The sequence below is a fragment of the Struthio camelus genome, unplaced genomic scaffold (assembly GCF_040807025.1).
Source record: "Struthio camelus isolate bStrCam1 unplaced genomic scaffold, bStrCam1.hap1 HAP1_SCAFFOLD_113, whole genome shotgun sequence".
Classification (NCBI taxonomy): Eukaryota; Metazoa; Chordata; class Aves; order Struthioniformes; family Struthionidae; genus Struthio; species Struthio camelus.
Genome location: NW_027182728.1, coordinates 68,140 through 92,932, shown reverse-complemented (window position 1 = coordinate 92,932; position 24,793 = coordinate 68,140). Strand labels below are relative to the sequence as shown.

General features: G+C 75.0%; 3 protein-coding genes across 9 annotated transcripts; 1 reads left to right on the top strand and 2 right to left on the bottom strand.

Moving 5' to 3' along the window:
* The first annotated feature begins 371 nt into the window (after positions 1–371).
* Positions 372–7,409, top strand: ENO3 (enolase 3). 5 transcript variants are annotated; one of them, XM_068929538.1, is made up of 12 exons: positions 372–394; positions 1,829–1,918; positions 2,135–2,230; positions 2,700–2,758; positions 2,860–2,929; positions 3,009–3,142; positions 3,468–3,690; positions 4,163–4,360; positions 4,795–4,996; positions 5,593–5,701; positions 6,595–6,653; positions 7,169–7,409. In XM_068929538.1, the coding sequence occupies exons 2-12, from the start codon at positions 1,834–1,836 to the stop codon at positions 7,236–7,238; spliced, it is 1,305 nt and encodes a 434-aa protein (XP_068785639.1). In that variant the 5' UTR covers positions 372–394; positions 1,829–1,833; the 3' UTR covers positions 7,239–7,409. The 5 variants fall into 5 exon arrangements, with proteins under 5 accessions (XP_068785639.1, XP_068785640.1, XP_068785636.1 ...); XM_068929539.1 differs by lacking the exon at positions 372–394 and adding an exon at positions 1,309–1,410 and having other exon boundaries at positions 4,195–4,360; XM_068929535.1 differs by lacking the exon at positions 372–394 and adding an exon at positions 1,310–1,410.
* Positions 7,410–7,524: 115 nt separating this feature from the next.
* On the bottom strand, positions 7,525–10,583 carry SPAG7 (sperm associated antigen 7). Its single transcript, XM_068929558.1, has 7 exons — positions 10,428–10,583; positions 9,344–9,411; positions 8,950–9,038; positions 8,726–8,810; positions 8,541–8,630; positions 7,978–8,134; positions 7,525–7,734 (listed from the first exon to the last, which is right to left on the bottom strand). Exons 1-7 carry the CDS (start codon positions 10,516–10,518, stop codon positions 7,616–7,618), a joined length of 699 nt encoding a protein of 232 aa, XP_068785659.1. The 5' UTR covers positions 10,519–10,583; the 3' UTR covers positions 7,525–7,615.
* A 540-nt stretch (positions 10,584–11,123) lies between these two features.
* CAMTA2 (calmodulin binding transcription activator 2) lies at positions 11,124–23,821 on the bottom strand. 3 transcript variants are annotated; one of them, XM_068929555.1, is made up of 23 exons: positions 23,750–23,821; positions 22,927–23,030; positions 21,857–21,957; positions 20,456–20,523; positions 20,242–20,377; positions 20,068–20,139; positions 18,907–19,060; positions 18,691–18,831; positions 17,615–18,606; positions 17,410–17,536; positions 17,012–17,146; positions 16,374–16,492; positions 16,039–16,217; positions 15,338–15,416; positions 15,023–15,266; positions 13,579–13,799; positions 13,289–13,476; positions 13,019–13,217; positions 12,870–12,941; positions 12,583–12,603; positions 12,095–12,291; positions 11,404–11,478; positions 11,124–11,321 (listed from the first exon to the last, which is right to left on the bottom strand). In XM_068929555.1, the coding sequence occupies exons 2-23, from the start codon at positions 22,955–22,957 to the stop codon at positions 11,258–11,260; spliced, it is 3,615 nt and encodes a 1,204-aa protein (XP_068785656.1). In that variant the 5' UTR covers positions 22,958–23,030; positions 23,750–23,821; the 3' UTR covers positions 11,124–11,257. The 3 variants fall into 3 exon arrangements, with proteins under 3 accessions (XP_068785656.1, XP_068785658.1, XP_068785657.1); XM_068929557.1 differs by having other exon boundaries at positions 16,039–16,193; XM_068929556.1 differs by lacking the exon at positions 12,583–12,603.
* Between the last annotated feature and the right edge of the window lie 972 nt (positions 23,822–24,793).

Here is a 24,793-nt window from a genome sequence, read left to right as displayed (position 1 = left end):
GGGGGACCCAGGCGTCCGGGCAGCGGGCCCTGGACCCCGCGCCTGCCTGGGGACCCAGGCGTCCGGGGGACCAGGGGGTCGGAGGCAGCCGGGCGCCTGCCCCTCCCCCCCGCTGCGAACTTCCCCCAGCAGTGTCGCCACCGCGGCCCCTCCCCCGCTCACGCCAACCCGGGGCATCATGGGAAATGGGGGGGGGGCAGGAAACCAGCTCGTCCTGGCCGAGGGACCCAGGCGTCCGGGGGCCCCTCTGCCCCCCCCCGGGGCCCAGACATCCGGGGCCCCCCCCGGGGCCCAGGCGTCCGGGGGCCCAGGCGTCCAGGGGCCCTGCCCCCCCCGGGGCCCAGGCGTCCGGGCCCGCCCCGCCCCCGCCCCGCTGTGGGAACTTCCCCGGGAAGTGGGTTTTTAGCAGCGAGCGGAGCCGGGGCCCCTCCCCCTCCCCCTGCCCTATGGGCTCCATAGGGCCCGACCCCCCCCCAACGTCCCCTATAGGCCCCACGGGGCCCATCTCCCCCCTCCCGTTTCCCCTATAGGGCCCCGGCCCCTATAGACCCCGCAGGGCCCCTCCCCTCCCCCCATCCCCTATGGATCCCATAGGACCGGTGCCATTCCCAGCACAGCCGCCAGGCGTCCCCCTCCCCCCCCCAGGGACCCAGGCGTCCGGGGGCTCCCCCCCCCCCCATCCTCCAGGGACCCAGGCGTCCGGGTGCTCCCCCCCCCCCATCCTCCAGGGACCCAGGTGTCCGGGCGCCCCCGTGCGGTGGGGCCCAGGAGTCGCCCAGGGACCCAGGCGTCCGGGCAGCCTCAACTCCAGGGGACCCAGGCGTCCGGGTACCCCCAGTCCCGGGGGGACCCAGGTGTCCGGGTGCCCCCAGCCCAAGGGGGACCCAGGCATCCGGGTGCTCCCCCCCCCACATCCTCCAGGGACCCAGGCGTCCGGGCAGCCTCGGGGGGACCCAGGCATCTGGCTGCTCCCAGCCCACGGGGGCCCAGGCGTCCGGGCGTCTCGAGTTACCGTGTCCTTTCCTCGAGCTCCGACCTTTGGGGGGGGCTAAAAATAGCCCGGGGGGGGCAGGGACCATCGCAAAGTGCCACCAGGGCCACCAGCGCCCGGACGCCTGGGCCCCCTGGGGGCTGCGAAGCCTGGTGGGGGAGGGGGGCAGCTGGGCCCCCCCGGACACCTGAACCCCCTGGGGGGGGCAGCGGGGCAGAGCGGGGGTCCCCGGACGCCTGGGCCCCCGGGGGGGCAGTCAGGCCTGGCGGGTGGGGCAGGGGCGAGCCCACCCGGACGCCTGGGCCCTGGACGCCTGGGTCCCGCGTTTGCAGATGGTCCCTGGGGGAGGCGGGGGCAGGGGATGGGCATAAAAGGCCCTCGGGGACCCCCCGGGGTCACTCGGAGCCCAACCAGCACCAGTGAGCAGCAGCGCCCGGACGCCTGGGTCCCTGTGGGGTGCCCGGACGCCTGGGACCCCCCGGATGCCTGGGACCCCTGGGGGTAGCGGGGTCTATAGTGCAGAGCGGGGCCACCCGGACGCCTGGGCCCCCCCCGGACGCCTGGGTGCCCTGAGGGCAGTGGGGTCTATAGTGCAGAGCGGGGCCACCCGGACGCCTGGGCCCCCCCCGGACGCCTGGGTGCCCTGAGGGCAGTGGGGTCTATAGTGCAGAGCGGGGCCACCCGGACACCTGGGCCCCCGGTGGGGGGGAGAAGGGCAGGGAAAGCTGGCGCTCGGACGCCTGGGCCCCCTGGTGTGGCGGGGGGCGGCGTGGCTGCGGGGGGCGCCCGGACGCCTGGGTCCCCCTGGCCCTGACGCCTGCCCCCACCCCCCCCCAGCAGCCATGTCCATCCAGAAGATCCACGCGCGGGAGATCCTCGACTCCCGCGGGAACCCCACGGTGGAGGTCGACCTGCACACGGCCAAGGGTGGGCGCCGGGGCCGGGGGGACACGGGCAGAGGTGGGGGACATGGGGGACATGGGGGGACGGGGGGGTGGGACGCAGGTAGCTGGTGGGACATGGGGGGACATAGGAGGTCCTGGGGGGACATGGGGGAATGTGGGAGGGCCTGGGGGCATGTGGGGGGGACATAGGGGGCCCATGGGGGGTTGTGGCCCCCCCCGGCTCACTCCAGCCCCCCAGGCCACTTCCGCGCTGCCGTCCCCAGCGGCGCCTCCACGGGGATCCACGAGGCCCTGGAGCTCCGCGATGGCGACAAGAGCCGCTACCTGGGCAAAGGTGAGACCCCACAGGGCCCCCCAAGACCCAGCAACCCCCCCAAGACCCAACCGAGACCCCCAAAACCCAACGATCCCCCCCAAGACCCAGCCGGGTCCTCCAAGACCCAAATGAGTCCCCCAAAGCCCGACAAACTCCTCAAAACCCAGCCGGATCCCTCAAAACCCAACTGGGTCCCCCAAGACCCAACTAGATCCCCCAAGACCCCACTGAGCCTCCCAAGACCTAACGATCCCCCCCAAGACCCCTCTGGGTGCCCCAAAACCCAACGACCTCCCCAAGACCCAACTGGATCCCTCAAAACCCAGCTGGATCCCCCCAAGACCCAATGACCTCCAAAGACCCCCTGAATCCCTGCCCTCCCTGCTCCCCTCTGCCCCCCATCTCCCTCTCCATTTGCCCCCATGGGTGGGGTGACGAGGACCCCAGGGTGGGGGCTCGCACCCCCTAACCCCCGCCGTGCCCCCAGGTGTGCTGAAGGCAGTGGAGCACATCAACAAGACCATCGGACCCGCCTTGGTGGAGAAGGTCAGTGTGGCCTGAGTGGGGGTCAGGGTGGGGGCCAGGGTGGGGAGTCCAGATCCCCCCCACCCCCTGGCTCACACTGTCCCCCCCCTTTCCCACCCCAGAAAATCAGCGTGGTGGAGCAGGAGAAGATCGACAAGCTCATGATCGAGCTGGACGGCACCGAGAACAAATGTGAGCCCAGGTCCCCTGTCCTGTCCCGGACGCCTGGGCCCCCTCCCCGCTCACCCCCCCCCTTCCCCTTCTTTGGCAGCCAAGTTTGGGGCCAACGCCATCCTGGGGGTGTCGCTGGCCGTCTGCAAGGCCGGGGCGGCCGAGAAGGGCGTCCCGCTCTACCGGCACATCGCCGACCTGGCCGGCAACGCTGACCTCATCCTGCCTGTGCCGGTGAGGGCCCCGGATGCCTGGGTCCTTCTGCGGTGGGGGGCGGTAGTGGGGAGGCTTTGGGAGGATCCCTGGGTGTTGGGATCTCCATTGAGACCTTGGGGGGGGGGGTCATTGGGTTTTGGAGGACCCAGTTGGGTCTTGGGGGATTTATTGGGTCTTGGAGGGTCTGACGGGTCTTGGGGACATCGTTGGGTCTTGGAGGAGCTGTTGGGTCTTGGGGGGGGGATCGGGGTTGGGTTTTGGAGGACTCGGTTGGGTCTTTTGGGGGGGGATCTTCATGGAGGGAGGAGAAGAGCTTCCTGGACACCTGGGACCCTCGGCGCAGGCCTTCAACGTGATCAACGGCGGCTCGCACGCGGGGAACAAGCTGGCCATGCAGGAGTTCATGATCCTGCCGGTGGGGGCGGCGTCCTTCCGGGAGGCCATGCGCATCGGCGCCGAGGTCTACCACAGCCTCAAGGGTGTCATCAAGGGCAAGTACGGCAAGGACGCCACCAACGTGGGCGACGAGGGCGGCTTCGCCCCCAACATCCTGGAGAACAACGAAGGTACCGGCCCCGGACACCTGGGCCCCTCCTGGTCCTCCCCTGCCACCCGGCCCCGGACACCTGGGTCCTCTCCGGGTCGGGAGACGGTGGAGCTACTTATAGCCCCCCGGGTTGGGTTTCCAGCCCCCTCGTTAAATGTTGCGGCCATAATTAGCCCCTGCGGCCGTAACTGGAGAAAGGCTACGAGGGCGCCAGGGGGGTCAGCAAAGGGCAGGAGGCCCCGGCCGCCTGGGTCCTCCCGGGTGGGGAGGGGCACCCGGACGCCTGGGCCCGCCCGGCCAGGGGAGCCCACGAGCCGGGGTGCCGACGGGCGGGGGAGGCCCGGGGTGCCCGGACGCCTGGGTCCTTCGGGGAAGGGTTGGGGGGGGGTCGGCCGCCCGGCCGCCTGGGTCCCTGGTGCACGGCGGGGTCCCGGCCGGGGCGCGCGGGGGCTGGCGAGCACCGGGCAGCGGTGGCTGACGCCCGCCCGCAGCGCTGGAGCTGCTGAAGGCGGCCATCGCGCAGGCCGGGTACCCGGACAAGGTGGTGATCGGCATGGACGTGGCGGCCTCCGAGTTCTGCCGCGACGGCCGCTACGACCTCGACTTCAAGTCGCCGCCCGACCCCGGGCGCCTCATCTCCGGGGAGCAGCTGGGGCAGCTCTACCAGAGCTTCATCAAGGACTACCCCGGTGCGGGCGACCGCGGGCCGGGGGAACTGGCACGGGAAGGGAAACGGTGGCTTCTCGGGTGTCTCGTACGGGGTTGTGCCTGGGGTTGCGGGGCGGGGTGGCCTCTCCCCCAGGGCTGGGGAGGGTCTGGAGGGACTGAGGGGACGGGGGGGACTGGGGAAGATTGGGAGGAATGGGGGGAACAGGGCTAGGAAGGGAAACGGTGGCTTCTCGGGTGTCTCGTACGGGGTTGTGCCTGGGGCGGGTAGGGGGAAGCGGACTCCCACTGAGGGCTGGGAGCACTGGGATGGACAGGAGGGGCCTGGGGGCGCTGGGACGGGAAGGGAGGTGGTGGATTCTCTGGTGTCTCGCGTAGGGCTGCGCGGGGCTCAGGGAAGGGGAGGGCTGGGGGCGCTGGGGGCCGGCGGCAGCGGCAGCTGAGCGGGGCCCCGCAGTGGTGTCCATCGAGGACCCCTTCGACCAGGACGACTGGGAGGGCTGGCAGCGCTTCCTGGCCCAGGTGAACATCCAGGTGGTGGGCGACGACCTGACGGTGACCAACCCCAAGCGCATCCAGCGGGCGGCCGAGCTGCACGCCTGCAACTGCCTCCTGCTCAAGGTCAACCAGATCGGCTCCGTCACCGAGTCCATCCAGGCGTGAGTGGACGCGCCCCGCGTTGCACGGTCCTTGTGCGAGCCCTCGTGCGACCCCCCGCCGTGCGACCCCTTGTGCACGGCCCTCGGGCAGGCTCCCGCGCGAGCCCTCATGTGACCCGTGCACGACACCTCGTGCGAGCCCTGGTGCGAGCCCCGTGAGTCCCTCGCGCATCCCCTCGTGCAAACCCTCGTGCGAGCCCTGGTGCGACCCCCGTGAGTCCCTCGCGCATCCCCTCGTGCAAACCCTCGTGCGAGCCCTGGTGCGACCCCCGTGAGTCCCTCGCGCATCCCCTCGTGCGAGCCCTGGTGCGACCCCCGTGAGTCCCTCGCGCATCCCCTCGTGCAAACCCTCGTGCGAGCCCTGGTGCGACCCCCGTGAGTCCCTCGCGCATCCCCTCGTGCGAGCCCTGGTGCGACCCCCGTGAGTCCCTCGCGCATCCCCTCGTGCAAACCCTCGTGCGAGCCCTGGTGCGACCCCCGTGAGTCCCTCGCGCATCCCCTCGTGCAAACCCTCGTGCAAGCCCTGGTGCGACCCCCATGAGTCCCTCGCGCATCCCCTCGTGCAAACCCTGGTGCGAGCCCCTCGTGCGCGGCAGGTGCAAGCTGGCGCAGAGCCACGGCTGGGGCGTCATGGTGAGCCACCGCTCGGGCGAGACCGAGGACACCTTCATCGCCGACCTGGTCGTGGGGCTCTGCACCGGGCAGGTCAGCGCTGCTCCCCCTCGTGTCCCCCCAGCCCGTCCCCGTCCCCCCGTGTCCCCGTCCCTCCCCACGTCCCCCCGGGGTCTCCCCATCCCCGTGTCCCCATCACCCCCATCCCCCCTCATGTCCCCCTATCCCCATGGTCCCCACCCCCCTCGTGTCCCTTGTCCCCATCCCCATGTCCCCCCATGTCCCTCCATGTCCCCCCATGTCCCCCCATGTCCCCTCATATCCCCCATGTCTCCCCATGTCCCCCATGTCCCCCATGTCCCCCCATGTCCCCCCATGTCCCCTCATGTCCCTCCATGTCCCCCCATGTCCCCTCATGTCCCCCCATGTCCCCCCAGGTCCCCTCATATCCCCCATGTCCCTCTATGTCCCCATGTCCCCCCATATCCTCCAAGTCCCCCGTCTCCCCATGTCCATGTCCCCTCATGTCCCCCCATGTCCCCTCATGTCCCCCATGTCTCCCCATATCCTCCATGTCCCTCATGTCCCCCCATGTCCCCCCATGTCCCCCCATGTCCCCTCATGTCCCCCATGTCCCCCCATATCCTCCAAGTCCCCCGTCTCCCCATGTCCATGTCCCCTCATGTCCCCCATGTCCCCCGTGTCTCCCCACATCCCCATGTCCCCTCATGTCCCCCATGTCCCCTCATGTCCCCCATGTCTCCCCACATCCCCATGTCCCCCATGTCCCCCCATGTCCCTCCATGTCTCCCCATATCCTCCATGTCCCATGTCCCCCGTCCCCCCAGATGCTCCCTGTCCCCACGGTCCCTGTCCCCCCCATGTCCCCTCCTCCCTGTCCCTGTGTCCCCCGGATGCTCCTTGTCCTCATGGTCCCCATCCCATGTCCCCGTCCCCGTCCCCCCCGTGTCCCCATGTCCCCCCAGATCAAGACGGGCGCCCCGTGCCGCTCCGAGCGCCTGGCCAAGTACAACCAGCTCATGAGGTGGGTGCCCGCAGCCCCCGCGTGTCCCCTTGTGTCCCCAGCGGTGTCCTGTCTCCTTCCCCCCGTGCCCCACGTGTCCCCCAGACCAGTCCCCACCCCTGTCCTCCCGTGTCCCCCTTGGGCACCGTCCCCCTCCCCACGTCCCTTCTGGGAACGTCCCCGTCCCCCAGGTCCGTCCTCGTCCCCCCAGGTCCGTCCTCGTCCCCACGTCACCCCACTAGAGCTGTCCTTGTCCCCATCTCACCCCGGGACCATCTCCATCCCCTGGGACCGTCCCCATCCCCTCGTCACCCCAGGAATGTCCCCGTCCCCCAGGTCCATCCTCGTCCCATCACCCCACCAGGACCGTCCTTGTCCCCACGTCACCCCCAAAACCATCTCTGTCCCCCACTGGGGCCATCCCCATCCCCACGTCCCCTCTGGCACCATCTCCATCCCCCTGGGACCATCCTTGTCCCCATGTCACCCCGCTGGGACTGTCACCGTCCCCGTCCGCCGCTCATTGCTGTCCCCAGGATCGAGGAGGCGCTGGGTGACAAGGCCACCTTCGCCGGGCGCAAGTTCAGGAATCCCCGAGCCAAGTAGGAGGGGGGTGACCGGGGCCACCGCGTCCCCCCCCGGCGCCACCGCGTCCCCCCAGGACCGAGGTCGGAGCCGCCGCGTCCCCCCGGAGCAGGAGCCGCCGCGTCCCCCCCGGCACGGCCACGACGTCCCCCCGACGTCCCCAAACCCGCTCAATAAATGACCTGGAGCACGACGGGCCCCGACTCGTTATTGGGGGCGGGGGACACGGCCAGGACTCCTGGGCCCCCTCCCCCCTCCGATGTCACCAGGACTCCTGGGCCCCCCGAGCAGACACAGGGAGACGAGTTAAAGCAGAGGCAGTTTATGTGCGCGAGCGGGAGCCCCGTCGCCCCGCGCTGCCCCCGTCCCCCCCCACCCCCCGGACTCCTGGGCCCCCCCTACGCCGAGGCGCCCCCGGCGCCGCCCTCGTCCTCCGCCTGCCGCAGCCGCTTCTTGGCCCGGATCTCGTTCATGGCCTCCTCGATGGAGCGCGTGTCCCGCTTGTTGGCCACAGGCACTGGGGGGGGGGGGGGGGGGGGACATGACGGGTGAGAGGGGGCCCAGGCGTCCGGGCCCCCCCCCAGGGGACCCAAGCGTCCGGGCTTCCTCCATCCCTCAAGAGGGCCCAGGTGTCCGAGGGTCTCCCTGGAAGGCTCCCAGGCGTCCGGGAGCCTTGGAAGAGACCTGGGCACCCCAGGGGGTCCCAGGCGTCCGGGGAGGGGGGTCCCGGGGGGCCCAGGCGTCCGGGGGCAGGACTCACCGCAGCCGTAGGCCTTGTTGGCCTCCATGGTGCGGGCGGCGGCCTTGGCGGCGGCGGTGCCGATCAGGTGCCGGTACTTGTCCTTGTAGTCGCTGAGGGGGCTCACGGGGGCGGGGCCCCGGCGGAGCTCCGCCTCCTCCTCCTGCGCTGCCAGCTCCTGGGGGCGGGGCCGTCACTGCCCCACCCCTGCAGGCCCCGCCCCCGGACCACACCCTCCTCCAGGAGCTCCGCCCCTGCCCCAGGGAATGCTGTCCCCCAAGCCCCACCCACCCTTTGCAGGCCCCTCCCCTGAGCTGGGGAGCCCCGCCCTCTGTGCCCACTGAGGCCACACCCCCACCAGCAGCAATGCTTCTGATAGGCTCTCCCTGTCCTGTGACCCCGCCCCTTTAGGCCACACCCCCAGGCCCTCTGCTGTAGCCACACCCCTGCCTGTAAGCCCCGCCTCTGCCATAAGCCCCACCCATGTTTTGCCCCCACCAGCTCCACAATGGGCTCTGCTCCCCTAGAACAAGCCCCGCCCCTCACCTCTGGCCCCACCTCCTTCCCCAGGCCCCGCCCCCTACCCGGAGGCGCCTCTTCTCCTCGGCCCGCTGCGGGTCCCACTCCTCGCCCCGGCGATAGGCTTCGAGCTCCTCGTCCGAGGGGGCGAACTCCTGCGGGGGGGCGGCCGGACGCCTGGGTCCCTGGCGGCCCGGGCGCCTGGGCCCCCCCGGACGCCTGGGCCCCCCCGCCCCGGGCCGGCACCCACCTTCTTGAAGACCATGACGTAGCGGCTCTCCTCGTCGTCGCCGAAGGAGAAGGACGTCAGGCCGGCCACCTCCACCACGTCGTGGCTGCGGGGGGGCGTCAGCCGCCGCCGGGGGGCAAAACCGCCCCGGGGGGGGACGACGACCCCCGCGGAGCCGCCCTGCCCCGGGGGAGCAGCCCCCCCGCCGCCCCCCACACCCCGCGCCGCCCCCCGCGCCCCCTCACAGGATGCTCCTCTCGATCTTGCTCATGGGCTGGAAGCGGCGCCGGGGCTCCCCGCTGGCCTGGATGAACTCGGACACCTCCTGCTCCATCTGCGGGCGGCGCTGCGTCAGGGGCCCAGGCGTCCGGGCCGGGAGGGGCCCAGGTGTTTGGGCTGGGGGGGACCCAGGCGTCCAGGCCATGGGGGACCCAAGTGTCCGGGGGGACCCAGGTGTCCGGGCCGGGAGGGGCCCAGGCGTCTGGGCCGGGAGGGACCCAGGTGTTTGGGCTGGGGGGGACCCAGGTGTCCGGGCCATGGGGGACCCAGGTGTCCGGGCCGGAGGGACCCAGGTGTCCGGGCCATGGGGGACCCAGGTGTCCGGGCCGGGGGGGCCCAGGCGTCCGGGCCGACACTCACCCTCTTCCTGAACTCGACCTTCTGGCGCTTCTCCTGCTCCTGCAGCTTCTTCACCCGAGCGGCTTGTTCTGGAGGGAGAGGGGGGGCTCGGGGGGGGCTCGGACACCTGGGCCCACCCCCGCCCTGCCCCCACCTCGGGGGCGAGGACAGGGGACCTGGGGGCGGGGCCAAAGGGGGTCACAGGGGTGGGGTCAGGCCCTTGGGATCAGGGTGAGGGCTGACCCTGGGGGCGGGGCTAAGAGGGTCATGGGGTGGAGCCAGGGCCTGGGGGGGGGTCAAGGCTGGGAGGGGCCTGGGGGCGGGACCTGAGCCATGAGAGGGTCCTGGGGGTGGGGTCAGGCATGAACCTGAGGGCGGGACCAGGCCCTTGAGGGGCGGGGTCAAGGCCGGGAATGGCCCTGGGGGTGGGGCCAGGACCCGGAGGGGCGGGATCTGAGCTGTAGGTGGGGGTCCTGGGGCGGGGCTGAGCCCTGAGGGGGTGGGGTCAGGGCTTGGGGAGTCCTGGGGGCGTGGCTGGGCTCTGAGGGGGCGTGGCTAGGCCAGAGGGGGGGATCTGAGCTGTGGGTGGGGGGTCCTGGGGGCGGGGCAGGGCCTAGAGGGGGCGGGGCCAGGGCTCGGGGGGGGTCCTGGGGGTGGGGCCCCGAGGGGGCGGGATCTGAACTGTGGGTGGGGGGTCCTGGGGGCGGGGCAGGGCCCAGAGGGGGTGGGGCCAGGGCTCGGGGGGTCCTGGGGGCGGGGCTGGCAGCGAGGGGGCGGGGCCAGGGCTCAGGCAGGTCCTGGGGGCGGGGCCCCGAGGGACTAGTGGGGTCCCGGGGGGCGGGGCCAGGGGCGCAGGGGGCGGGGCCAGGGCAGGGCGGGGGGAGGGGGAGCCGGGTGGCGCGCGCGCCCGCCCGCCGGCCCGCGGCGGCCGTTGGTGACCCCGCGGCGGCCGTTGGTGACCCCGCGGCGGCCGTTGGTGACCCCACGGCGGCCGTTGGTGACCCCGCCCGCGGCGGCCGTTGGTGACCCCACGGCGGCCGTTGGTGACCCCGCGGCGGCCGTTGGTGACCCCGCCCGCGGCGGCCGTTGGTGACCCCGCGCTGACCCCGCGCGCGCCGCCGCGCCTCCCCGTCGGCCAGGCCGGGCGGGCGCTCCATGGCGCTCAGGATGGAGCCCAGCAGGTCCAGCTCCGCCATCTTGGGCCGCCGCCGCCGCCGCCGCGCCCCGCCCCCTTCGCGTCACGCTGCGTCACCGCGCGCCTTAAAGGCGCAGGCGCGCCCGCCGGCGTTTCTGTCGGAGGGAGAAAACCCCTCCCGCCAGCGCCTCGGGCGGGACCCGCCGCTTAAAGGCATACGACCCCCCCCCCGCCCTTTAAGGAGCTGTCGGAGGGGATCAAACCCGCAAAGCGGCTTAAAGGCGCGGGGACCACCTTAAAGGCGCAGGCGCACCCCTTCCCCTCCCCCCCCGGCCTTAAAGGGAAACGAACCCTTTGTGGAGGGGGGGGACGGACGAAGCGGGAGGGCAGATGGGGGGGACCCGGCCGCGACCCCCCCCGCCCCAAACACACTCAAATTGGGACACTTGGCTGCTTCCTGGCTCCGTTTTTGTTCTTTTTTAATGGAAATTTGTACAAAGGGGCCCGGGGGGCCGCGGGGGCATGCGGGGGGGGGGGGCGGCGACGTATTTACAGGCAGCGGGGGGGGGGGCGCCCCCTCCCCGGCGGGCCCAGGCGTCCGGGCGCCCAGCGGCAGCAGGACAGGGGTCACTTGGCACCAGAGATAAGGCAAAGCCGGGGGGGGGGGTGCCCGGACGCCTGGGCCCCTGGGGGGTGGGGGTGGGGGCTGGCCCCGGACGCCTGGGTCCCTGGTGCGGGGGGGCCGGGTCCGCGGCGGGGGCGAGGGCCCCGGACGCCTGGGCCCCGTGGGGGTGGGGGGGTTACGAGGCCAGGCCCCGCTTCTGTAAACTTTCCACCTCTTTGCTCTGCTTCAGCTCCTTCATCCTGGGGGGCAGAGAGGGGGGTGAGACCGCGGCCCCCCCTGCGGCCCCCCCGCCCCGGCCCGGCCCCCCGCGGCCCCCCGCACCGGTGCCGGCAGCGCCGCAGGAACCGCATGATCTTGCGCGCCGCCTGGTCCTGCTTCTTGGTGAGGAAGGTGCCCCTGGAGGGGGGGAGGCGGGTGAGGGCCCAGGCGTCCGGGCGTCCTCCATGCACCGCCCCGCGGGACCCGGGCATCCGGGCGTCCCCCACCTCACGGGGCCCAGGCGTCTGGGCGTCCCCCATGCACCGCCCCGCGGGACTCGGGCGTCCGGGCAGCCCCCCAGCTCACGGGGCCCAGGTGTCCAGGGACCCCCCATGCACCGCCCCGCGGGACCCGGGCGTCCGGGCGTTCCCCACCTCACGGGGCCCAGGCGTCCGGGCGTCCCCCATGCACCGCCCCGCGGGACTCGGGCGTCCGGGCAGCCCCCCAGCTCACGGGGCCCAGGTGTCCAGGGACCCCCCAATACCCCCACTCTACCCCATGGGACCCAAGTGTCTGGGCACTCCCCCAAGGGCCCAGGCATCCGGGCGCCACCCACCTCAAGGGGCCCAGGCGTCCGGGCGCCCCCCACCATGGGACCCAGGCATCCGGGGACCCCCCACTCCACCCCATGGGACCCAAGCACTCCCCCATGGGCCCAGGCATCCGGGCGCCCCCCGCGGCCCAGGTGCCTGGGCACCCCCCACCTGACGGGGCCCCGGCGTCCGGGCGCCCCCCCGCCCCCCGGCGGGCTCACTTGGCGCGGGGCGGCAGGGCGGCGGGGGGGGCGCGGGGGCCCTGCTTGAGGCGCTCGCACTCGCGGTGGCTGCGGTAGCACTGCTGGATGCGCACGGCCGCCCGCCGGCTCCGCTGGAACTTCTTCTGCTCCGAGTAGCTGCGGAACTTGCTCTGGATCAGGATGGCCGCCGCCGTCATCTTCTTGTACAGCGCGTACTGCGGGGCGGGGGCGCCTCAGCGGGGCCCCGGCGTCCGGGGAGACCCCGCCGCCCTCGCGGGGGGGCCCAGGCGTCCGGGGGGACCCCGCCGCCCTCGCGGGGGGGCCCAGGCGTCCGGGGGGACCCCGCCGCCCTCGTGGGGGGGGAACTGAGCGTTCAGGTCCCCTGCAGCCCTCAGGGAGGGACCCAGGCGTCCGAGTGACCCCCAGCCCTCGGAATGGGGGGAGGACCCAGGCGTCCGGGCGCCCCCTGCCCCCAGCCCCGGGACGGACCCCGATGCCCCCGTTACCTTCAGAGCGATCCAGGTGAGCTTGCGGGACAGAGAGAGAGCGGGTTAGCGGGGGCGAGGGGATCTGGGGGGGGATCAGCGGGATCCAGAGGGATCTGGGGGGGATGTGGGGGATCCAGGGGGATCCGGGGAGGGATCTGGGGGGGGATCAGTGGGGTCCAGAGGGATGCGGAGGGGTGTCTGGGGGGATCCGGGGGGGATCTGCAGGGATCCAGGGGGATCAGTGGGGTCCAGAGGGATGCAGGGGGGTGTCTGGGGGGATCCGGGGGGCCCCCGAGCCCCGTTACCTGCTTGTACTTGCGGTAGCAGCGCTGGATGACGGCCGCGGCCATTTCCTGCTGCTCCTTCAGCCGCCGGCCCTGGGGAGGGGGGACGGGTGAGAGCCGGGGGGACGGCGGCGCGGAGCCGGCGGGAAGCCGGGGCGCCGTGCCCGCACCTTGTACTTGCGGAAGGCGGTCTGGATGACGCGGGCGGCCTCGTAGAGCTCGTGCTGCTCGTGGTCGGAGAGCGTGAGCAGGGCGAAGTCGCTCTCCATCTTGCCGCTGGCCGAGGCGTTGAGGAACTCGGCCCAGCCGGCGGCCGAGGGCGGCGGCGGCGGCCGCTCCAGCCCCGGCTCGCCCGGCGGCGCCTCCGGCCTGCGGGAGAGGCGGCGTGGGCGACCGGGGGGGCCGCGGCCCCGGTGGCCCCGCCGGCGGCGCGTCCCTACCTGTGCTGGGGGGCGCCGGGCGGGCGGTCGACGCTCTCCAGGTAGGTGGCCAGCCAGGCCATGGCGGCGCTGAGCCCCCCCGGGGCCGGGCGCTCCCGCCCCGGCGCCTCCGCCGCCCCGAAGGCCTCGTGCTTGATGCGCTCCGGCGTCGCCTCGATGATCTGCCGGGCCAGCGTCACCATGTCCACCTGCGGCGGCGGGGCGGGCGGGGGGGACACGCCGGGGCGTGAGGCCGCGCTGGCGGCCCGGACGCCGGGGCCCCCCCGCTCTGGCCGCGCCGGCCCCGTCACCTGCGGGCAGTCGGGGCCGTCGCCGGGGGGGCTGGGGGGCGCCGGCGGGGGCCCCCCCAGCTCCATGGGGCCCTCGGGGCTGGGGGCCGGCGAGTCGCGGGCGGCCGAGGCGCTTGAGTAGGCCGAGCTCAGCGAGCCCCAGCCCCAGCCGGAGCCGGAGCCGGAGCCGGAGCCGTCCGACAGCTCCGAGGGCGACGAGATGCTGCTGGCGGTGCTGAGCCCTGCGGGGGGGACACCAGGGGGTCGGGGGACCCACGGACACATCGAGGGGGACGGGGGCACCCTGAGGTGCTCCAGAGGGGACGGGGCACCCGGGGACGCTCTGAGAGGGACCGAGGGGACCCGGGAACAACCCAAATGAGTCTGGGGCTGCCCCAGAGGGACCGAGGGGACCCGGGGGCACCCTGGATGGGTCCGGGGACGCCCCAGAGGGACCGAAGGGACCTGGGGACGCCCCGGATGGGTCTGGGGACGTCCTGGAGGGAGCGAGGGGACCCAGGGACACCCCGGATGGGTCTGGGGACGCCCCAGAGGGACCGAGGGGACCCGGGGACGCCCCGGATGGGTCTGAGGACGCCCCAGAGGGACCGAGGGGACCCGGGGACACCCCGGATGGGTCTGGGGACGTCCCAGAGGGACCGAGGGGACCCGGGGACACCCCGGATGGGTCTGGGGACGCCCCAGAGGGAGCGAGGGGACCTGGGGACGCCCCGGATGGGTCCGGGGACGCCCCAGAGGGAGCGAGGGGACCCGGGGGCACCCTGGATGGGTCCGGGGACGCCCCAGAGGGACCGAGGGGACCCAGGGACACCCCGGATGGGTCTGGGGACGCCCCAGAGGGACCGAGGGGACCCGGGGACACCCCGGATGGGTCTGGGGACGCCCCAGAGGGACCGAGGGGACCCGGGGACGCCCCGGATGGGTCTGGGGACGTCCCAGAGGGAGCGAGGGGACCCGGGGACGCCCCGGATGGGTCTGGGGACGCCCCAGAGGGACCGAGGGGACCTGGGGACACCCCGGATGGGTCTGGGGACGTCCCGGAGGGACCGAGGGGACCTGGGGACGCCCCGGATGGGTCTAGGGACGTCCCAGAGGGAGCGAGGGGACCCGGGGACACCCCGGATGGGTCTGGGGACGCCCCAGAGGGAGCGAGGGGACCCGGGGACACCCCGGATGGGTCTGGGGACGCCCCAGAGGGAGCGAGGGGACCCGGGGACGCCCCGGATGGGTCTGGGGACATCCCGGAGGGAGCGAGGGGACCCGGGGACGCCCCGGATGGGTCTGGGGACGTCCCAGAGGGACCGAGGGGACCCGGGGACACCCTGGATGGGTCTGGGGACGCCCCAGAGGGAGCGAGGGGACCTGGGGACGCCCCGGATGGGTCTGGGGACGCCCCAGAGGGAGCGAGGGGACGCAGCGGCGGCGGGGGCGGCGGGGGCCCTACCTGTGTCGGGGCTGGGGGCGAGCGGGGAGGGGGCGCGCGGGCCGGCGGGGGCCGGCGGGGGGCGGCGGGGCGGCCGGCGCCGGCGCTGCAGCTCCTCGAGGCGGGTGGCCAGGGCCAGGTGGCCCCGGGCGCGGGCCACGCTCAGCGGCAGCCGGCCCAGCGTGTCGGGGACGGCCAGCGCCCGGCGGTCCCAGCGGAAGAGCCGCACGGCCGCCTCCAGGTGCCCCAGGGCGCAGGCCCACATCTGCCGGGGGGACGGCGGTCAGCGCCCCGCGTCCGCGGCCCCCCGGCCGGCCCCCCGGCCCCCCCGCTCACCAGGGGGGTGCAGGAGAAGTGGTCCACGTTGAGCGGGTCGACCTCCTGCTCCAGCTCCAGGCTCTCGGCCGCCAGCGTCCTGCCGGGGGGGGACGGGGGCAGGTCGGATCCCGATGGACCCCCGCCGGCGGCATCCACCCCCGTTTCCCCCCCTCCAGCTCCATCCGTTTTTCCCCTCTGCCAGATCCATCTGTATTTTTGCTCCTCTAGATCCCTCCCCGTATTCCCCCTGCAGCCAGATCTGCCCCGTTTCCCCCCGTCCGTCCGCTTTTCCTCCTGTCCGTCCCCGTTTCCCCTTGCCCGTCCCCGTTTCCTCCTGTCCGTCCCCCTCATCCATCCCTGTCCCCATTTCCCCTTGTTCATCCCCGTTTCCCCCATCCGTCCCCGTCCCCATTTCCCCTTGTTCATCCCCGTTTCCCCCATCCGTCCCTGTCCCCATTTCCCCTTGTTCGTCCCCGTTTCCCCCATCCGTCCCCGTCCCCATTTCCCCTTGTTCGTCCCCGTTTCCCCCATCCGTCCCCGTCCCCATTTCCCCTTGTTCGTCCCCGTTTCCCCCATCCGTCCCCGTCCCCATTTCCCCTTGTTCGTCCCCGTTTTCCCCATCCATCCCCAACTCCCCCGTCCATCCTCGTCCCCGTCCCCCTTGTCCATCCCTGTCCCCATCTCCCCCGTCCCCTCTGTCCGTCCCCGTCCCCGCTCACCGCCAGCGGCGCAGCGTGTCCACGAGGCCGGCGTAGCCCTGGGCGGCCGCCAGGTGCAGCAGCGTCATCCCGCGGAAGGGGCCGGCGCGGCCCAGGGCGCCGGAGCCGGCCCGGCCCGGCCGCCCCATCAGCGCCTCGCACACCGCCACCACGCGCTGCTCGAAGGCGCCGCCCGGCCGCTGCGGCCGGCCGTCAGCCCCCGGCAACAGAAAACTCCCCGGAAAACGCCGCGGAAATCCCCCCTCTCCGCCCAAAACGGCAGCGCCCGGTGGCGGGGGAACCGCAACGGCCCGGGGAGGGGCCCAGGCGTCCGGGCGGCGCGTGCGGGGACCCACCTGGCCCGGGGGGGGGTCGCCGGGGGCCCCCCGCGGCGCCTGGGCCCCGGCCGCCATCTCGGCCAGGCGCTTCTCCATCTGCTCCAGGCGCTCCAGGATCGACATCCGGAACTGGTTGTCTGGAGCGGGGGGGAGGGGGGCGTGAGGGCCCAGGCGTCCGGGCACCCCCGCACCCCCCTAAACCCCCTCCCCGCTGCGAGAGGGCCCAGGCGTCCGGGCAGCCCTTCCCGCTCCCATTAGGGGCCCAGGTGTCTGGGTGCTGCACAGCGCCAGGATCAGGGCAACCTGGGGGTATCCTGAGCACCCCCCCGCAGGCAGGGGGCCCAGGCGTCCGGGTGCAGCGGGATCAGGGCAGCTCGGGGTCCGTCCATCCCCCCCCACCGCGGCAGAGGGCCCAGGTGTCCGGGTGCAGCGGGATCAGGGCAGCTCGGGGTCCGTCCATCCCCCCCCACCCCATGGCAGGGGGCCCAGGCGTCCGGGTGCAGCGGGATCAGGGCAGCTCGGGGTCCGTCCATCCCCCCCCGCCCCATGGCAGGGGGCCCAGGCGTCCGGGTGCAGCGGGATCAGGGCAGCTCGGGGTCCGTCCATCCCCCCCCGCCGCAGCAGAGGGCCCAGGCGTCCGGGCGGGCGCCGCTCACCGTCCAGGGACAGCCAGTCCACCTGGGAGCTGGGCAGCGCCAGGAAGCTCCGGGCGCGGTACTCGAAGGGCGCCGGGGCCGAGAGGAGCCGGGCGGCCACGGCCACGCGCAGGGCGGCCAGGCCGGCCTCGTGCGCTGCCGGGCGGGCGAGCCGAGCCGTGAGCCCGGAGCCGCCCGGCCCGGCGTCTCCCCCCCCCCCCCGCATCCCAGCGTTTCCCCCCACCCCGCTCCCGGTGTTTCTGCCCCAGGTCTGGTGTTTCCTCCCTACAGTCCTGGTGTTTCTGCTCAACCCTGCCGTTCCCCCCCAATCCCACCGTTTCCTCCCAATCCTGGTGTTCCCCCCCAGTCCCATCATTCCCCCCCAGTCCCGCCGTTCCCCCCCCCGTCCCGGCGCTCACGGGGGCAGTAGCAGCGGAGGACGCCCGGCTGGATGAGGGCGGCGGGCACGGAGACGCGGTCGAAGAGGCAGCTGTAGGCGCCGGCGCCGGCGCTCCAGGGCCCCGTGATGAGCACCTTGACGCCGCCCTGCGGGCCGGCGCGGGACGAGGCTCAGGGCCCCCATCCGCCCGGCCCGGCCCCGGCCCGGCCCGGCCCCGCGCTTACCTCCGGGTAGGACCACTCCGGCGAGAAGTCGGTGATGGAGACCAAACCGGCGGCGTCTGCGGCGGCGTCTGCGGCGGCGGCGCCGGGGCTCTGGGGCGGCGGCGCCGGCGGGGGGCCGGCGTCGGGCTGGGCCGGCCCGGCCGCCGGGCTGGGAGCCCCCGGGCGCTCGTAGCCGCCCTCGTCCGTCAGCAGCTCCGAGATGAGGCTGTCGAAGGAGAGGCCGAAGGGCAGCTCGGCGGCTCCGGCGGCGCCGGCCGTCTGGATGACGGAGTAGAGCTCCTCGGGCAGGTCGGGCTGCCCCCGCGGGGCCGCCGGCTCCGCCGCCGCCGCCGCCGCAGCCCGGGCCGCGCCGGCCGCCGTCTCCATGGGCGTCTCGTCCTTGTCCTTGGCCCGGCCCGGCTCGCCGGCCTCCGGCAGCGGGAAGCGGCCCGGAGGGGCAGAGTAAAGGGGATACGGCGGCGGCGGCGGCGGCGAGGCGGCCCCGGCGCCTTCGGCCTCGCAGCCGTAGGTCTGTCCCTGCTCGGGGCTGTTGAGGAAGCAGTCGGGATCGAAGGCGGAGGCGGCCGGGCCCGGCTCCAGCCCCGCTTCCAGCCCGGGCGACAGCACCAGGGCCAGGCCCACGGCGCCGGGGGGCGCGGGGGCCAGCTCGGGCCCCCCGCCGCCGCCGTCCCCCGCCACCAGGTGCTGGCTGGGCGTCAGCCCCAGCGGCTTTTCCGGCGGGGGCGGCGGCGGGGGCGGCGGCGGGGGGGCGCCGGAGCCGCCCCCCAGGCTGGCCATGACCAGCACGGGCAGCCCCGAGGCGAAGGTGACGGCGGCGGGGCCGTCGGCGGGCAGCGCCAGCCCCGGCGAGGGCTGGGTGGTGTCGGGCGACGAGGGCGGCTTGGGCGGCTCCGGCTTGGCGGCGCCGGCGGCTTCGGCCTCGCGGGCGCCCGGCTCCACTTTGGGCGAGATGATGCGGTGTTTGGTGCTGCTGCACTTGTGCCCGGGGGCGCCTGCCGGGGCGGGAGGGCGGCGGCGGCGGTCAGGGCGGCGAGGGGGGGCCGCCGCCGCCCCCCCCGCGCGTCCCCGCCGCTCACCCAGGCCGTCGGAGCAGAGGCAGGCGTGGGTGCGCGGCGCCGGCCGGGCCTGCTGGCTCTCCAGCACGTGCTGCACCACCTGCTCCAGGGAGAAGGCGCCGGCGCCGCTGCCGTTGCTGCACGTCCACTTGATGCCGTGGACTGGGGAGGGGGGGGGAGAGCTCAGCGCCCCCCTGGCGCGGCCCCCCGGCCCCCCCGGCCCCCCCCGGCGCTTACACATGGGCCGCAGCTGGCTCACCAGCTCCTCCTGGGACCACTTGAGCCACTCCTTGCGGTCGGGGCTGATGGAGCAGAGCACGGGGCCGCACGCCTTGCCGCACTCCTCCATGGCCGGCACGTTCAGGTAGTGCACCAGCACGATGTCGGGGTTCTGCGGGCCACGCCGGACGCCTGGGTCCCCGCCCCGCGGGGCTACAAGGACACCCCCGCTCCTCCCTGGACCGCTGAGGGGGCCTCGGGGCCCGGGGGGAGGGTTTGGGGGGGCATCGAGACCCCTGGGACCCTCCCGGGGGCGCTGGGGGGGCGCGAGGACCCCTGGGTCCCTCCTGGGGGGTGTCAGGACGCCTGGGCCCCTCCCGGGGGGGTGTCAGGACATCCGGGTCCCTCCTGGGGGTGCTGGGGGGTGTCAGGACGCCTGGGCCCCTCCCGGGGGGGTGTCAGGACATCCGGGTCCCTCCCGGGGGTGCTGGGGGGTGTCAGGACGCCTGGGTCCCTCCCGGGGGGTGTCAGGACATCCGGGTCCCTCCCGGGGGTGCTGGGGGGTGTCAGGACGCCTGGGTCCCTCCTGGGGGGTGTCAGGACATCCAGGTCCCTCCCGGGGGGTGCCAGGGGGTGTCAGGACGCCTGGGTCCCTCCCGGGGGGGTGTCAGGACATCCAGGTCCCTCCCGGGGGTGCCGGGGGGTGTCAGGACGCCTGGGTCCCTCCTGGGGGGTGTCAGGACATCCGGGTCCCTCCTGGGGGTGCCGGGGGGTGTCAGGACGCCTGGGTCCCTCCTGGGGGGTGTCAGGACATCCAGGTCCCTCCCGGGGGGTGCCAGGGGGTGTCAGGACGCCTGGGTCCCTCCTGGGGGGGTGTCAGGACATCCAGGTCCCTCCCGGGGGTGCTGGGGGGTGTCAGGACGCCTGGGCCCCTCCTTGGGGGTGTCAGGACATCCAGGTCCCTCCCGGGGGTGCCGGGGGGTGTCAGGACGCCTGGGTCCCTCCCAGGGGGGTGTCAGGACATCCGGGTCCCTCCCGGGGGTGCCGGGGGGTGTCAGGACGCCTGGGCCCCTCCCGGGGGGGGTGTCAGGACATCCGGGTCCCTCCCGGGGGGTGCCAGGACGCCTGGGTCCTTCCCCGGGGGGTGGTTTCGGGACGCCGGGGCCCCCCCCCCAGTACCTGCAGCAGCCAGTAGCAGCGGCGGTGGAAGGTGGGGACGATGGAGGAGTGCACGTAGCAGCCGTAGAGGCACTGCGGGGGGACGGGGACGGACACGGGGAGGTGGGGGCCGCCCGGGCCCCCCCCCGGCCCCCCGGCCCCCCAGCGGGGCCCCCCCGGCCCCCCGGCGCCTACCTCCACCCCCTGCACCTTCAGCTTCATGTGGTCCTCACGCGTGGTCTTGCCGTCCTTGCGCTTCTTCCAGCAGTAGCCGTCCTTGCGGTACTTCACCTTCTTGCGGTTGTAGAGGATGATGGAGCCGTTCTGGGGCCTGGGGGGGCGCGGGGGGGTCACCCCAGGGCCCGTCGTGTCCCCCCGCGTCCCCCCGCGTCCCCCGCGTCCCCCGCACCTCGTCTTGGGCGCGCAGGACAGCCACTCGTCGTGCTTCTCGAAGGTGATGAGGTAGGAGGCGATTTCCTGGCGGGGCAGCAGGGCTCAGCGGGGCGCCGGGGGCCTCGGCCACGCTGTCCCCGTCCCCCCCGGGTCCCCAAGGCCCTGCTGTCCCCATCCCCGTCCCCAGCGCCACGCTGTCCCCGTGTCCCCCCCGGGTCCCCAAGGCCCTGCTGTCCCCATCCCCGTCCCCACGCTGTCCCCGTGTCCCCCCCGGGTCCCCAAGGCCCTGCTGTCCCCGTCCCCGTCCCCAGCGCCACGCTGTCCCCATGTCCCCCCCGGGTCCCCAAGGCCCTGCTGTCCCCGTCCCCCCGTCCCCAGCGCCACGCTGTCCCCGTGTCCCCCCCGGGTCCCCAAGGCCCTGCTGTCCCCATCCCCGTCCCCAGCGCCACGCTGTCCCCGTCCCCCCCGGGTCCCCAAGGCCCTGCTGTCCCCATCCCCGTCCCCAGCGCCACGCTGTCCCCGTGTCCCCCCCGGGTCCCCAAGGCCCTGCTGTCCCCATCCCCGTCCCCACGCTGTCCCCGTGTCCCCCCCGGGTCCCCAAGGCCCTGCTGTCCCCGTCCCCGTCCCCAGCGCCACGCTGTCCCCATGTCCCCCCCGGGTCCCCAAGGCCCTGCTGTCCCCGTCCCCGTCCCCAGCGCCACGCTGTCCCCGTGTCCCCCCCGGGTCCCCAAGGCCCTGCTGTCCCCGTCCCCGTCCCCGTCCCCACGCTGTCCCCATGTCCCCCCCGGGTCCCCAAGGCCCTGCTGTCCCCGTCCCCCTGTCCCCAGCGCCACGCTGTCCCCATGTCCCCCCCGGGTCCCCAAGGCCCTGCTGTCCCCGTCCCCCTGTCCCCAGCGCCACGCTGTCCCCCTGTCCCCCCCGGGTCCCCAAGGCCCTGCTGTCCCCGTCCCCCTGTCCCCAGCGCCACGCTGTCCCCCTGTCCCCCCCGGGTCCCCAAGGCCCTGCTGTCCCCGTCCCCCTGTCCCCAGCGCCACGCTGTCCCCCTGTCCCCCCCGGGTCCCCAAGGCCCTGCTGTCCCCGTCCCCCCGTCCCCAGCGCCACGCTGTCCCCCTGTCCCCCCCGGGTCCCCAAGGCTCTGCTGTCCCCGTCCCCGTCCCCAGCGCCACGCTGTCCCCATGTCCCCCGTGCCCCTGTCCCCCCACATCCCCACGCTGTCCCCGTGTCCCCCCGTGTCCCCCCCGTGTCCTCCCACGCCCCCACGCTGTCCCCGTGTCCCCCCACATCCCCCCACGCCCCCACGCTGTCCCTGTGTCCCCCCACATCCCCACGCTGTCCCCACATCCCCCCACATCCCCACGCTGTCCCCCTGCGTCCCCCCGCCCCCCCGCGCTGTCCCCCTGCGTCCCCCCGCGCCCACCTCGTTGGTGTTCCAGCGCAGGCGCTCCGCGGGCAGCGCGGGACATTTGGGCAGACACTCCACCAGCTTCCGGGGCAGGAAAACCTTCAGGTGGTTCCTGTCTGCGGGGGGCGGTGAGGGGGCGCCGGACGCCTGGGCCCCGCCGGACGCCTGGGCCCGGCTGCGCCGCGTCGTGCTGTGCCGCCCCCACGACCCCCGACCGTCCCCCGCGACCCCCGGCCGTCCCGTCCCCCGCGACCCCCGGCCATGCGGTGCCATCCCGTCCCTGTGACCCCCGGCCAGGCCGTCCCGTCCCCCGCGACCCCCGGCCGTGCGGTGCCATCCCGTCCCTGTGACCCCCAGCTGTGCCGTGCTGTCCCCCGCGACCCCCAGCCATCCCCCACGACCCCCGGCCGTCCCCCGCGACCCCCGGCCGTCCCCGGTGACCCCCGGCCGTGCCGTCCCGTCCCCCGCGACCCCCGACCGTCCCCCGCGACCCCCGGCCGTCCCGTCCCGTCCCCCACGACCCCCGGCCATGCGGTGCCATCCCGTCCCTGTGACCCCCAGCTGTGCTGTGCTGTCCCCCGCGACCCCCGGCCGTCCCCGGTGACCCCCGGCCGTGCCGTCCCGTCCCCCGCGACCCCCGACCGTCCCCCGCGACCCCCGGCCGTGCCGTCCCGTCCCCCGCGACCCCCGGCCGTCCCCGGTGACCCCCGGCCGTGCCGTCCCGTCCCCCGCGACCCCCGACCGTCCCCCGCGACCCCCGGCCGTGCCGTCCCGTCCCCCGCGACCCCCGGCCGTGCCGTCCCATCCCTGTGACCCCCGGCCAGGCCGTCCCGTCCCCCGCGACCCCCGACCGTCCCCCGCGACCCCCGGCCGTGCCGTCCCGTCCCCCGCGACCCCCGGCCGTGCCGTCCCATCCCTGTGACCCCCGGCCGTGCCGTCCCGTCCCCCGCGACCCCCGGCCGTGCCGTCCCATCCCTGTGACCCCCGGCCAGGCCGTCCCGTCCCCCGCGACCCCCGACCGTCCCCCGTGACCCCCGGCCGGGCCGTCCCGTCCCCCGCGACCCCGGGGGCGGCGCGGCGCTTACCGGAGAGCTCCGCCGTCTCCTTGTGGCTCATGGCGGCTGCCGCGGCGCTCAGAGCGCCCGGCCGGGCCGGCTCCGCTCGCGGGGCGCACGGGAAGGGCTGGCACCTGCGCGCCGCGCCGTCACTCGCGCCCCACGGCGCCCCACAGCCCGCCCCACGGCCCCTCGGGGCACTTCACGGCGCCCCACAGCTCGCCCCACAGCGCCCCACAGCCTGCCCCATGGCACCTCGGGGCGCCCCACAGCCCGCCCCACAGCACCCCGCGGCGCCCCATAGCTCCCCACGGTGCCCCACAGCTCACCCCACAGTGCCCCACAGCCTGCCCCATGGCACCTCGGGGCGCCCCACAGCCCGCCCCACAGCACCCCGCGGCGCCCCATAGCTCCCCACGGTGCCCCACAGCTCACCCCACAGTGCCCCACAGCCCACCCCATGGCACCTCGGGGCGCCCCACAGCCCGCCCCACAGCACCCCGCGGCGCCCCACAGCTCACCCCACAGTGCCCCACAGCCCGCCCCATGGCACCTCCTGGTGCCCCACAGCCCGCCCCGCAGCCTGCCCCACAGCCCACTCCACCGCCTGCCCCACAGCCCCCCACAGCTCGCCCCACCGTGCCCCACAGCCCCCCACGGCAACCCACCGCCCCCCCCACGGCACCCCGCGCTCCGCCCCACCGCACCTCGCGGCGCCCCGCAGAACCCCGCGGCGCCCCACTGCACCCCCCACCCCGCCCCACATCCCGTCCCTGGCACCCCCCATCCCCCCGCCCCACAGCTCCCCCCGCCCCCGGCCCCGCCCCCCGGCCCCGCCCCGGCCCCGCCCCACCTGCCGGCAATGGGGGGCCGCTGGGGCCGGGGCCGCCGCCGCCTCCGCCGGAGCCGCCGCCGCCGCCGCCGCCGGCCGCCATGTTCCCGCTCCGCCGGCGCCGCGCGGTGACAGCGCCGCCGGCGCGTGACCTCAGCGCGCACGGGGGGCGGGGCCTCCGCGGCGAGGAGTGGGCGGGGCCTCTGCCGGGTGGGCGGGGCCTCTGCCGTGTGGGCGGAGCCTCTGCCGTGTGGGCGGGGCGGGGCGGGGCGGGGCTCCCCGCCCGGTGTCCCGCCCCGCCCCGCCCCGCGGTGCTCCCTGCGGAGTGGTCGTTTTGGGGTGGAAAGTCCGGCTTTTGGGTGTCGTGGGTGGGGGTCAGGGAAAGCCTGCCCGTGAGGGTGGGGCCCCGGGCGAGGTGGCCATGGGGGCATCGTGCGAGTGCGGCCCTCGTGCGAGCTGGGCCCTCGTGCGAGTGGGGTCCTCGTGCGAGCGGGGCCCTCGTGCGAGCGGGGCCCTCGTGCGAGCTGAGCCCTCGTGCGAGCTGAGCCCTCGTGCGAGCGGGGCCCTCGTGCGAGCGGGGACCTCGTGCGAGATGCCGCCGGGGGCCTCCCTGGCTGCACGTGCTGGCGAAGCCGCCGGCTTCCGCGCGGAGCAAACCTCGGAGCCGCGGGGGGGTCACCAGCGTTTAATAGCGGGAGAAGCAGGAACATTCGTCGCGGGGGGGCGCCGCGCGGCACGGCCTCGCACGGCCGGAGCCAAAACCCTCCCAAAAAAGGGGAAGAAGAAGAACAGCAACAGGAGCGTTGGGAAACACGGCGGCGGGGGCCGGGGCCGGGGCCGGGGCCGGGGCTGAGGCCGGTCACTCCTCGTGTCGCCCCACGGCCCAGGGCGGCCCCGGCGGCCGGCAGCCCCCCGGGAGCTGGGCCGGAGCGCGGGAAGCGGCGGCGGAGAGCGGGATTTCCTCGCGCCTGGGGCGCCACGGCGGCGGCGCCGCCTCCTGCGGCGGGGAGGCAACGGTCGCGCGGCTTTTTCCGCCCCGAAAACGCCGGAGCGAGAGCCGGCGGC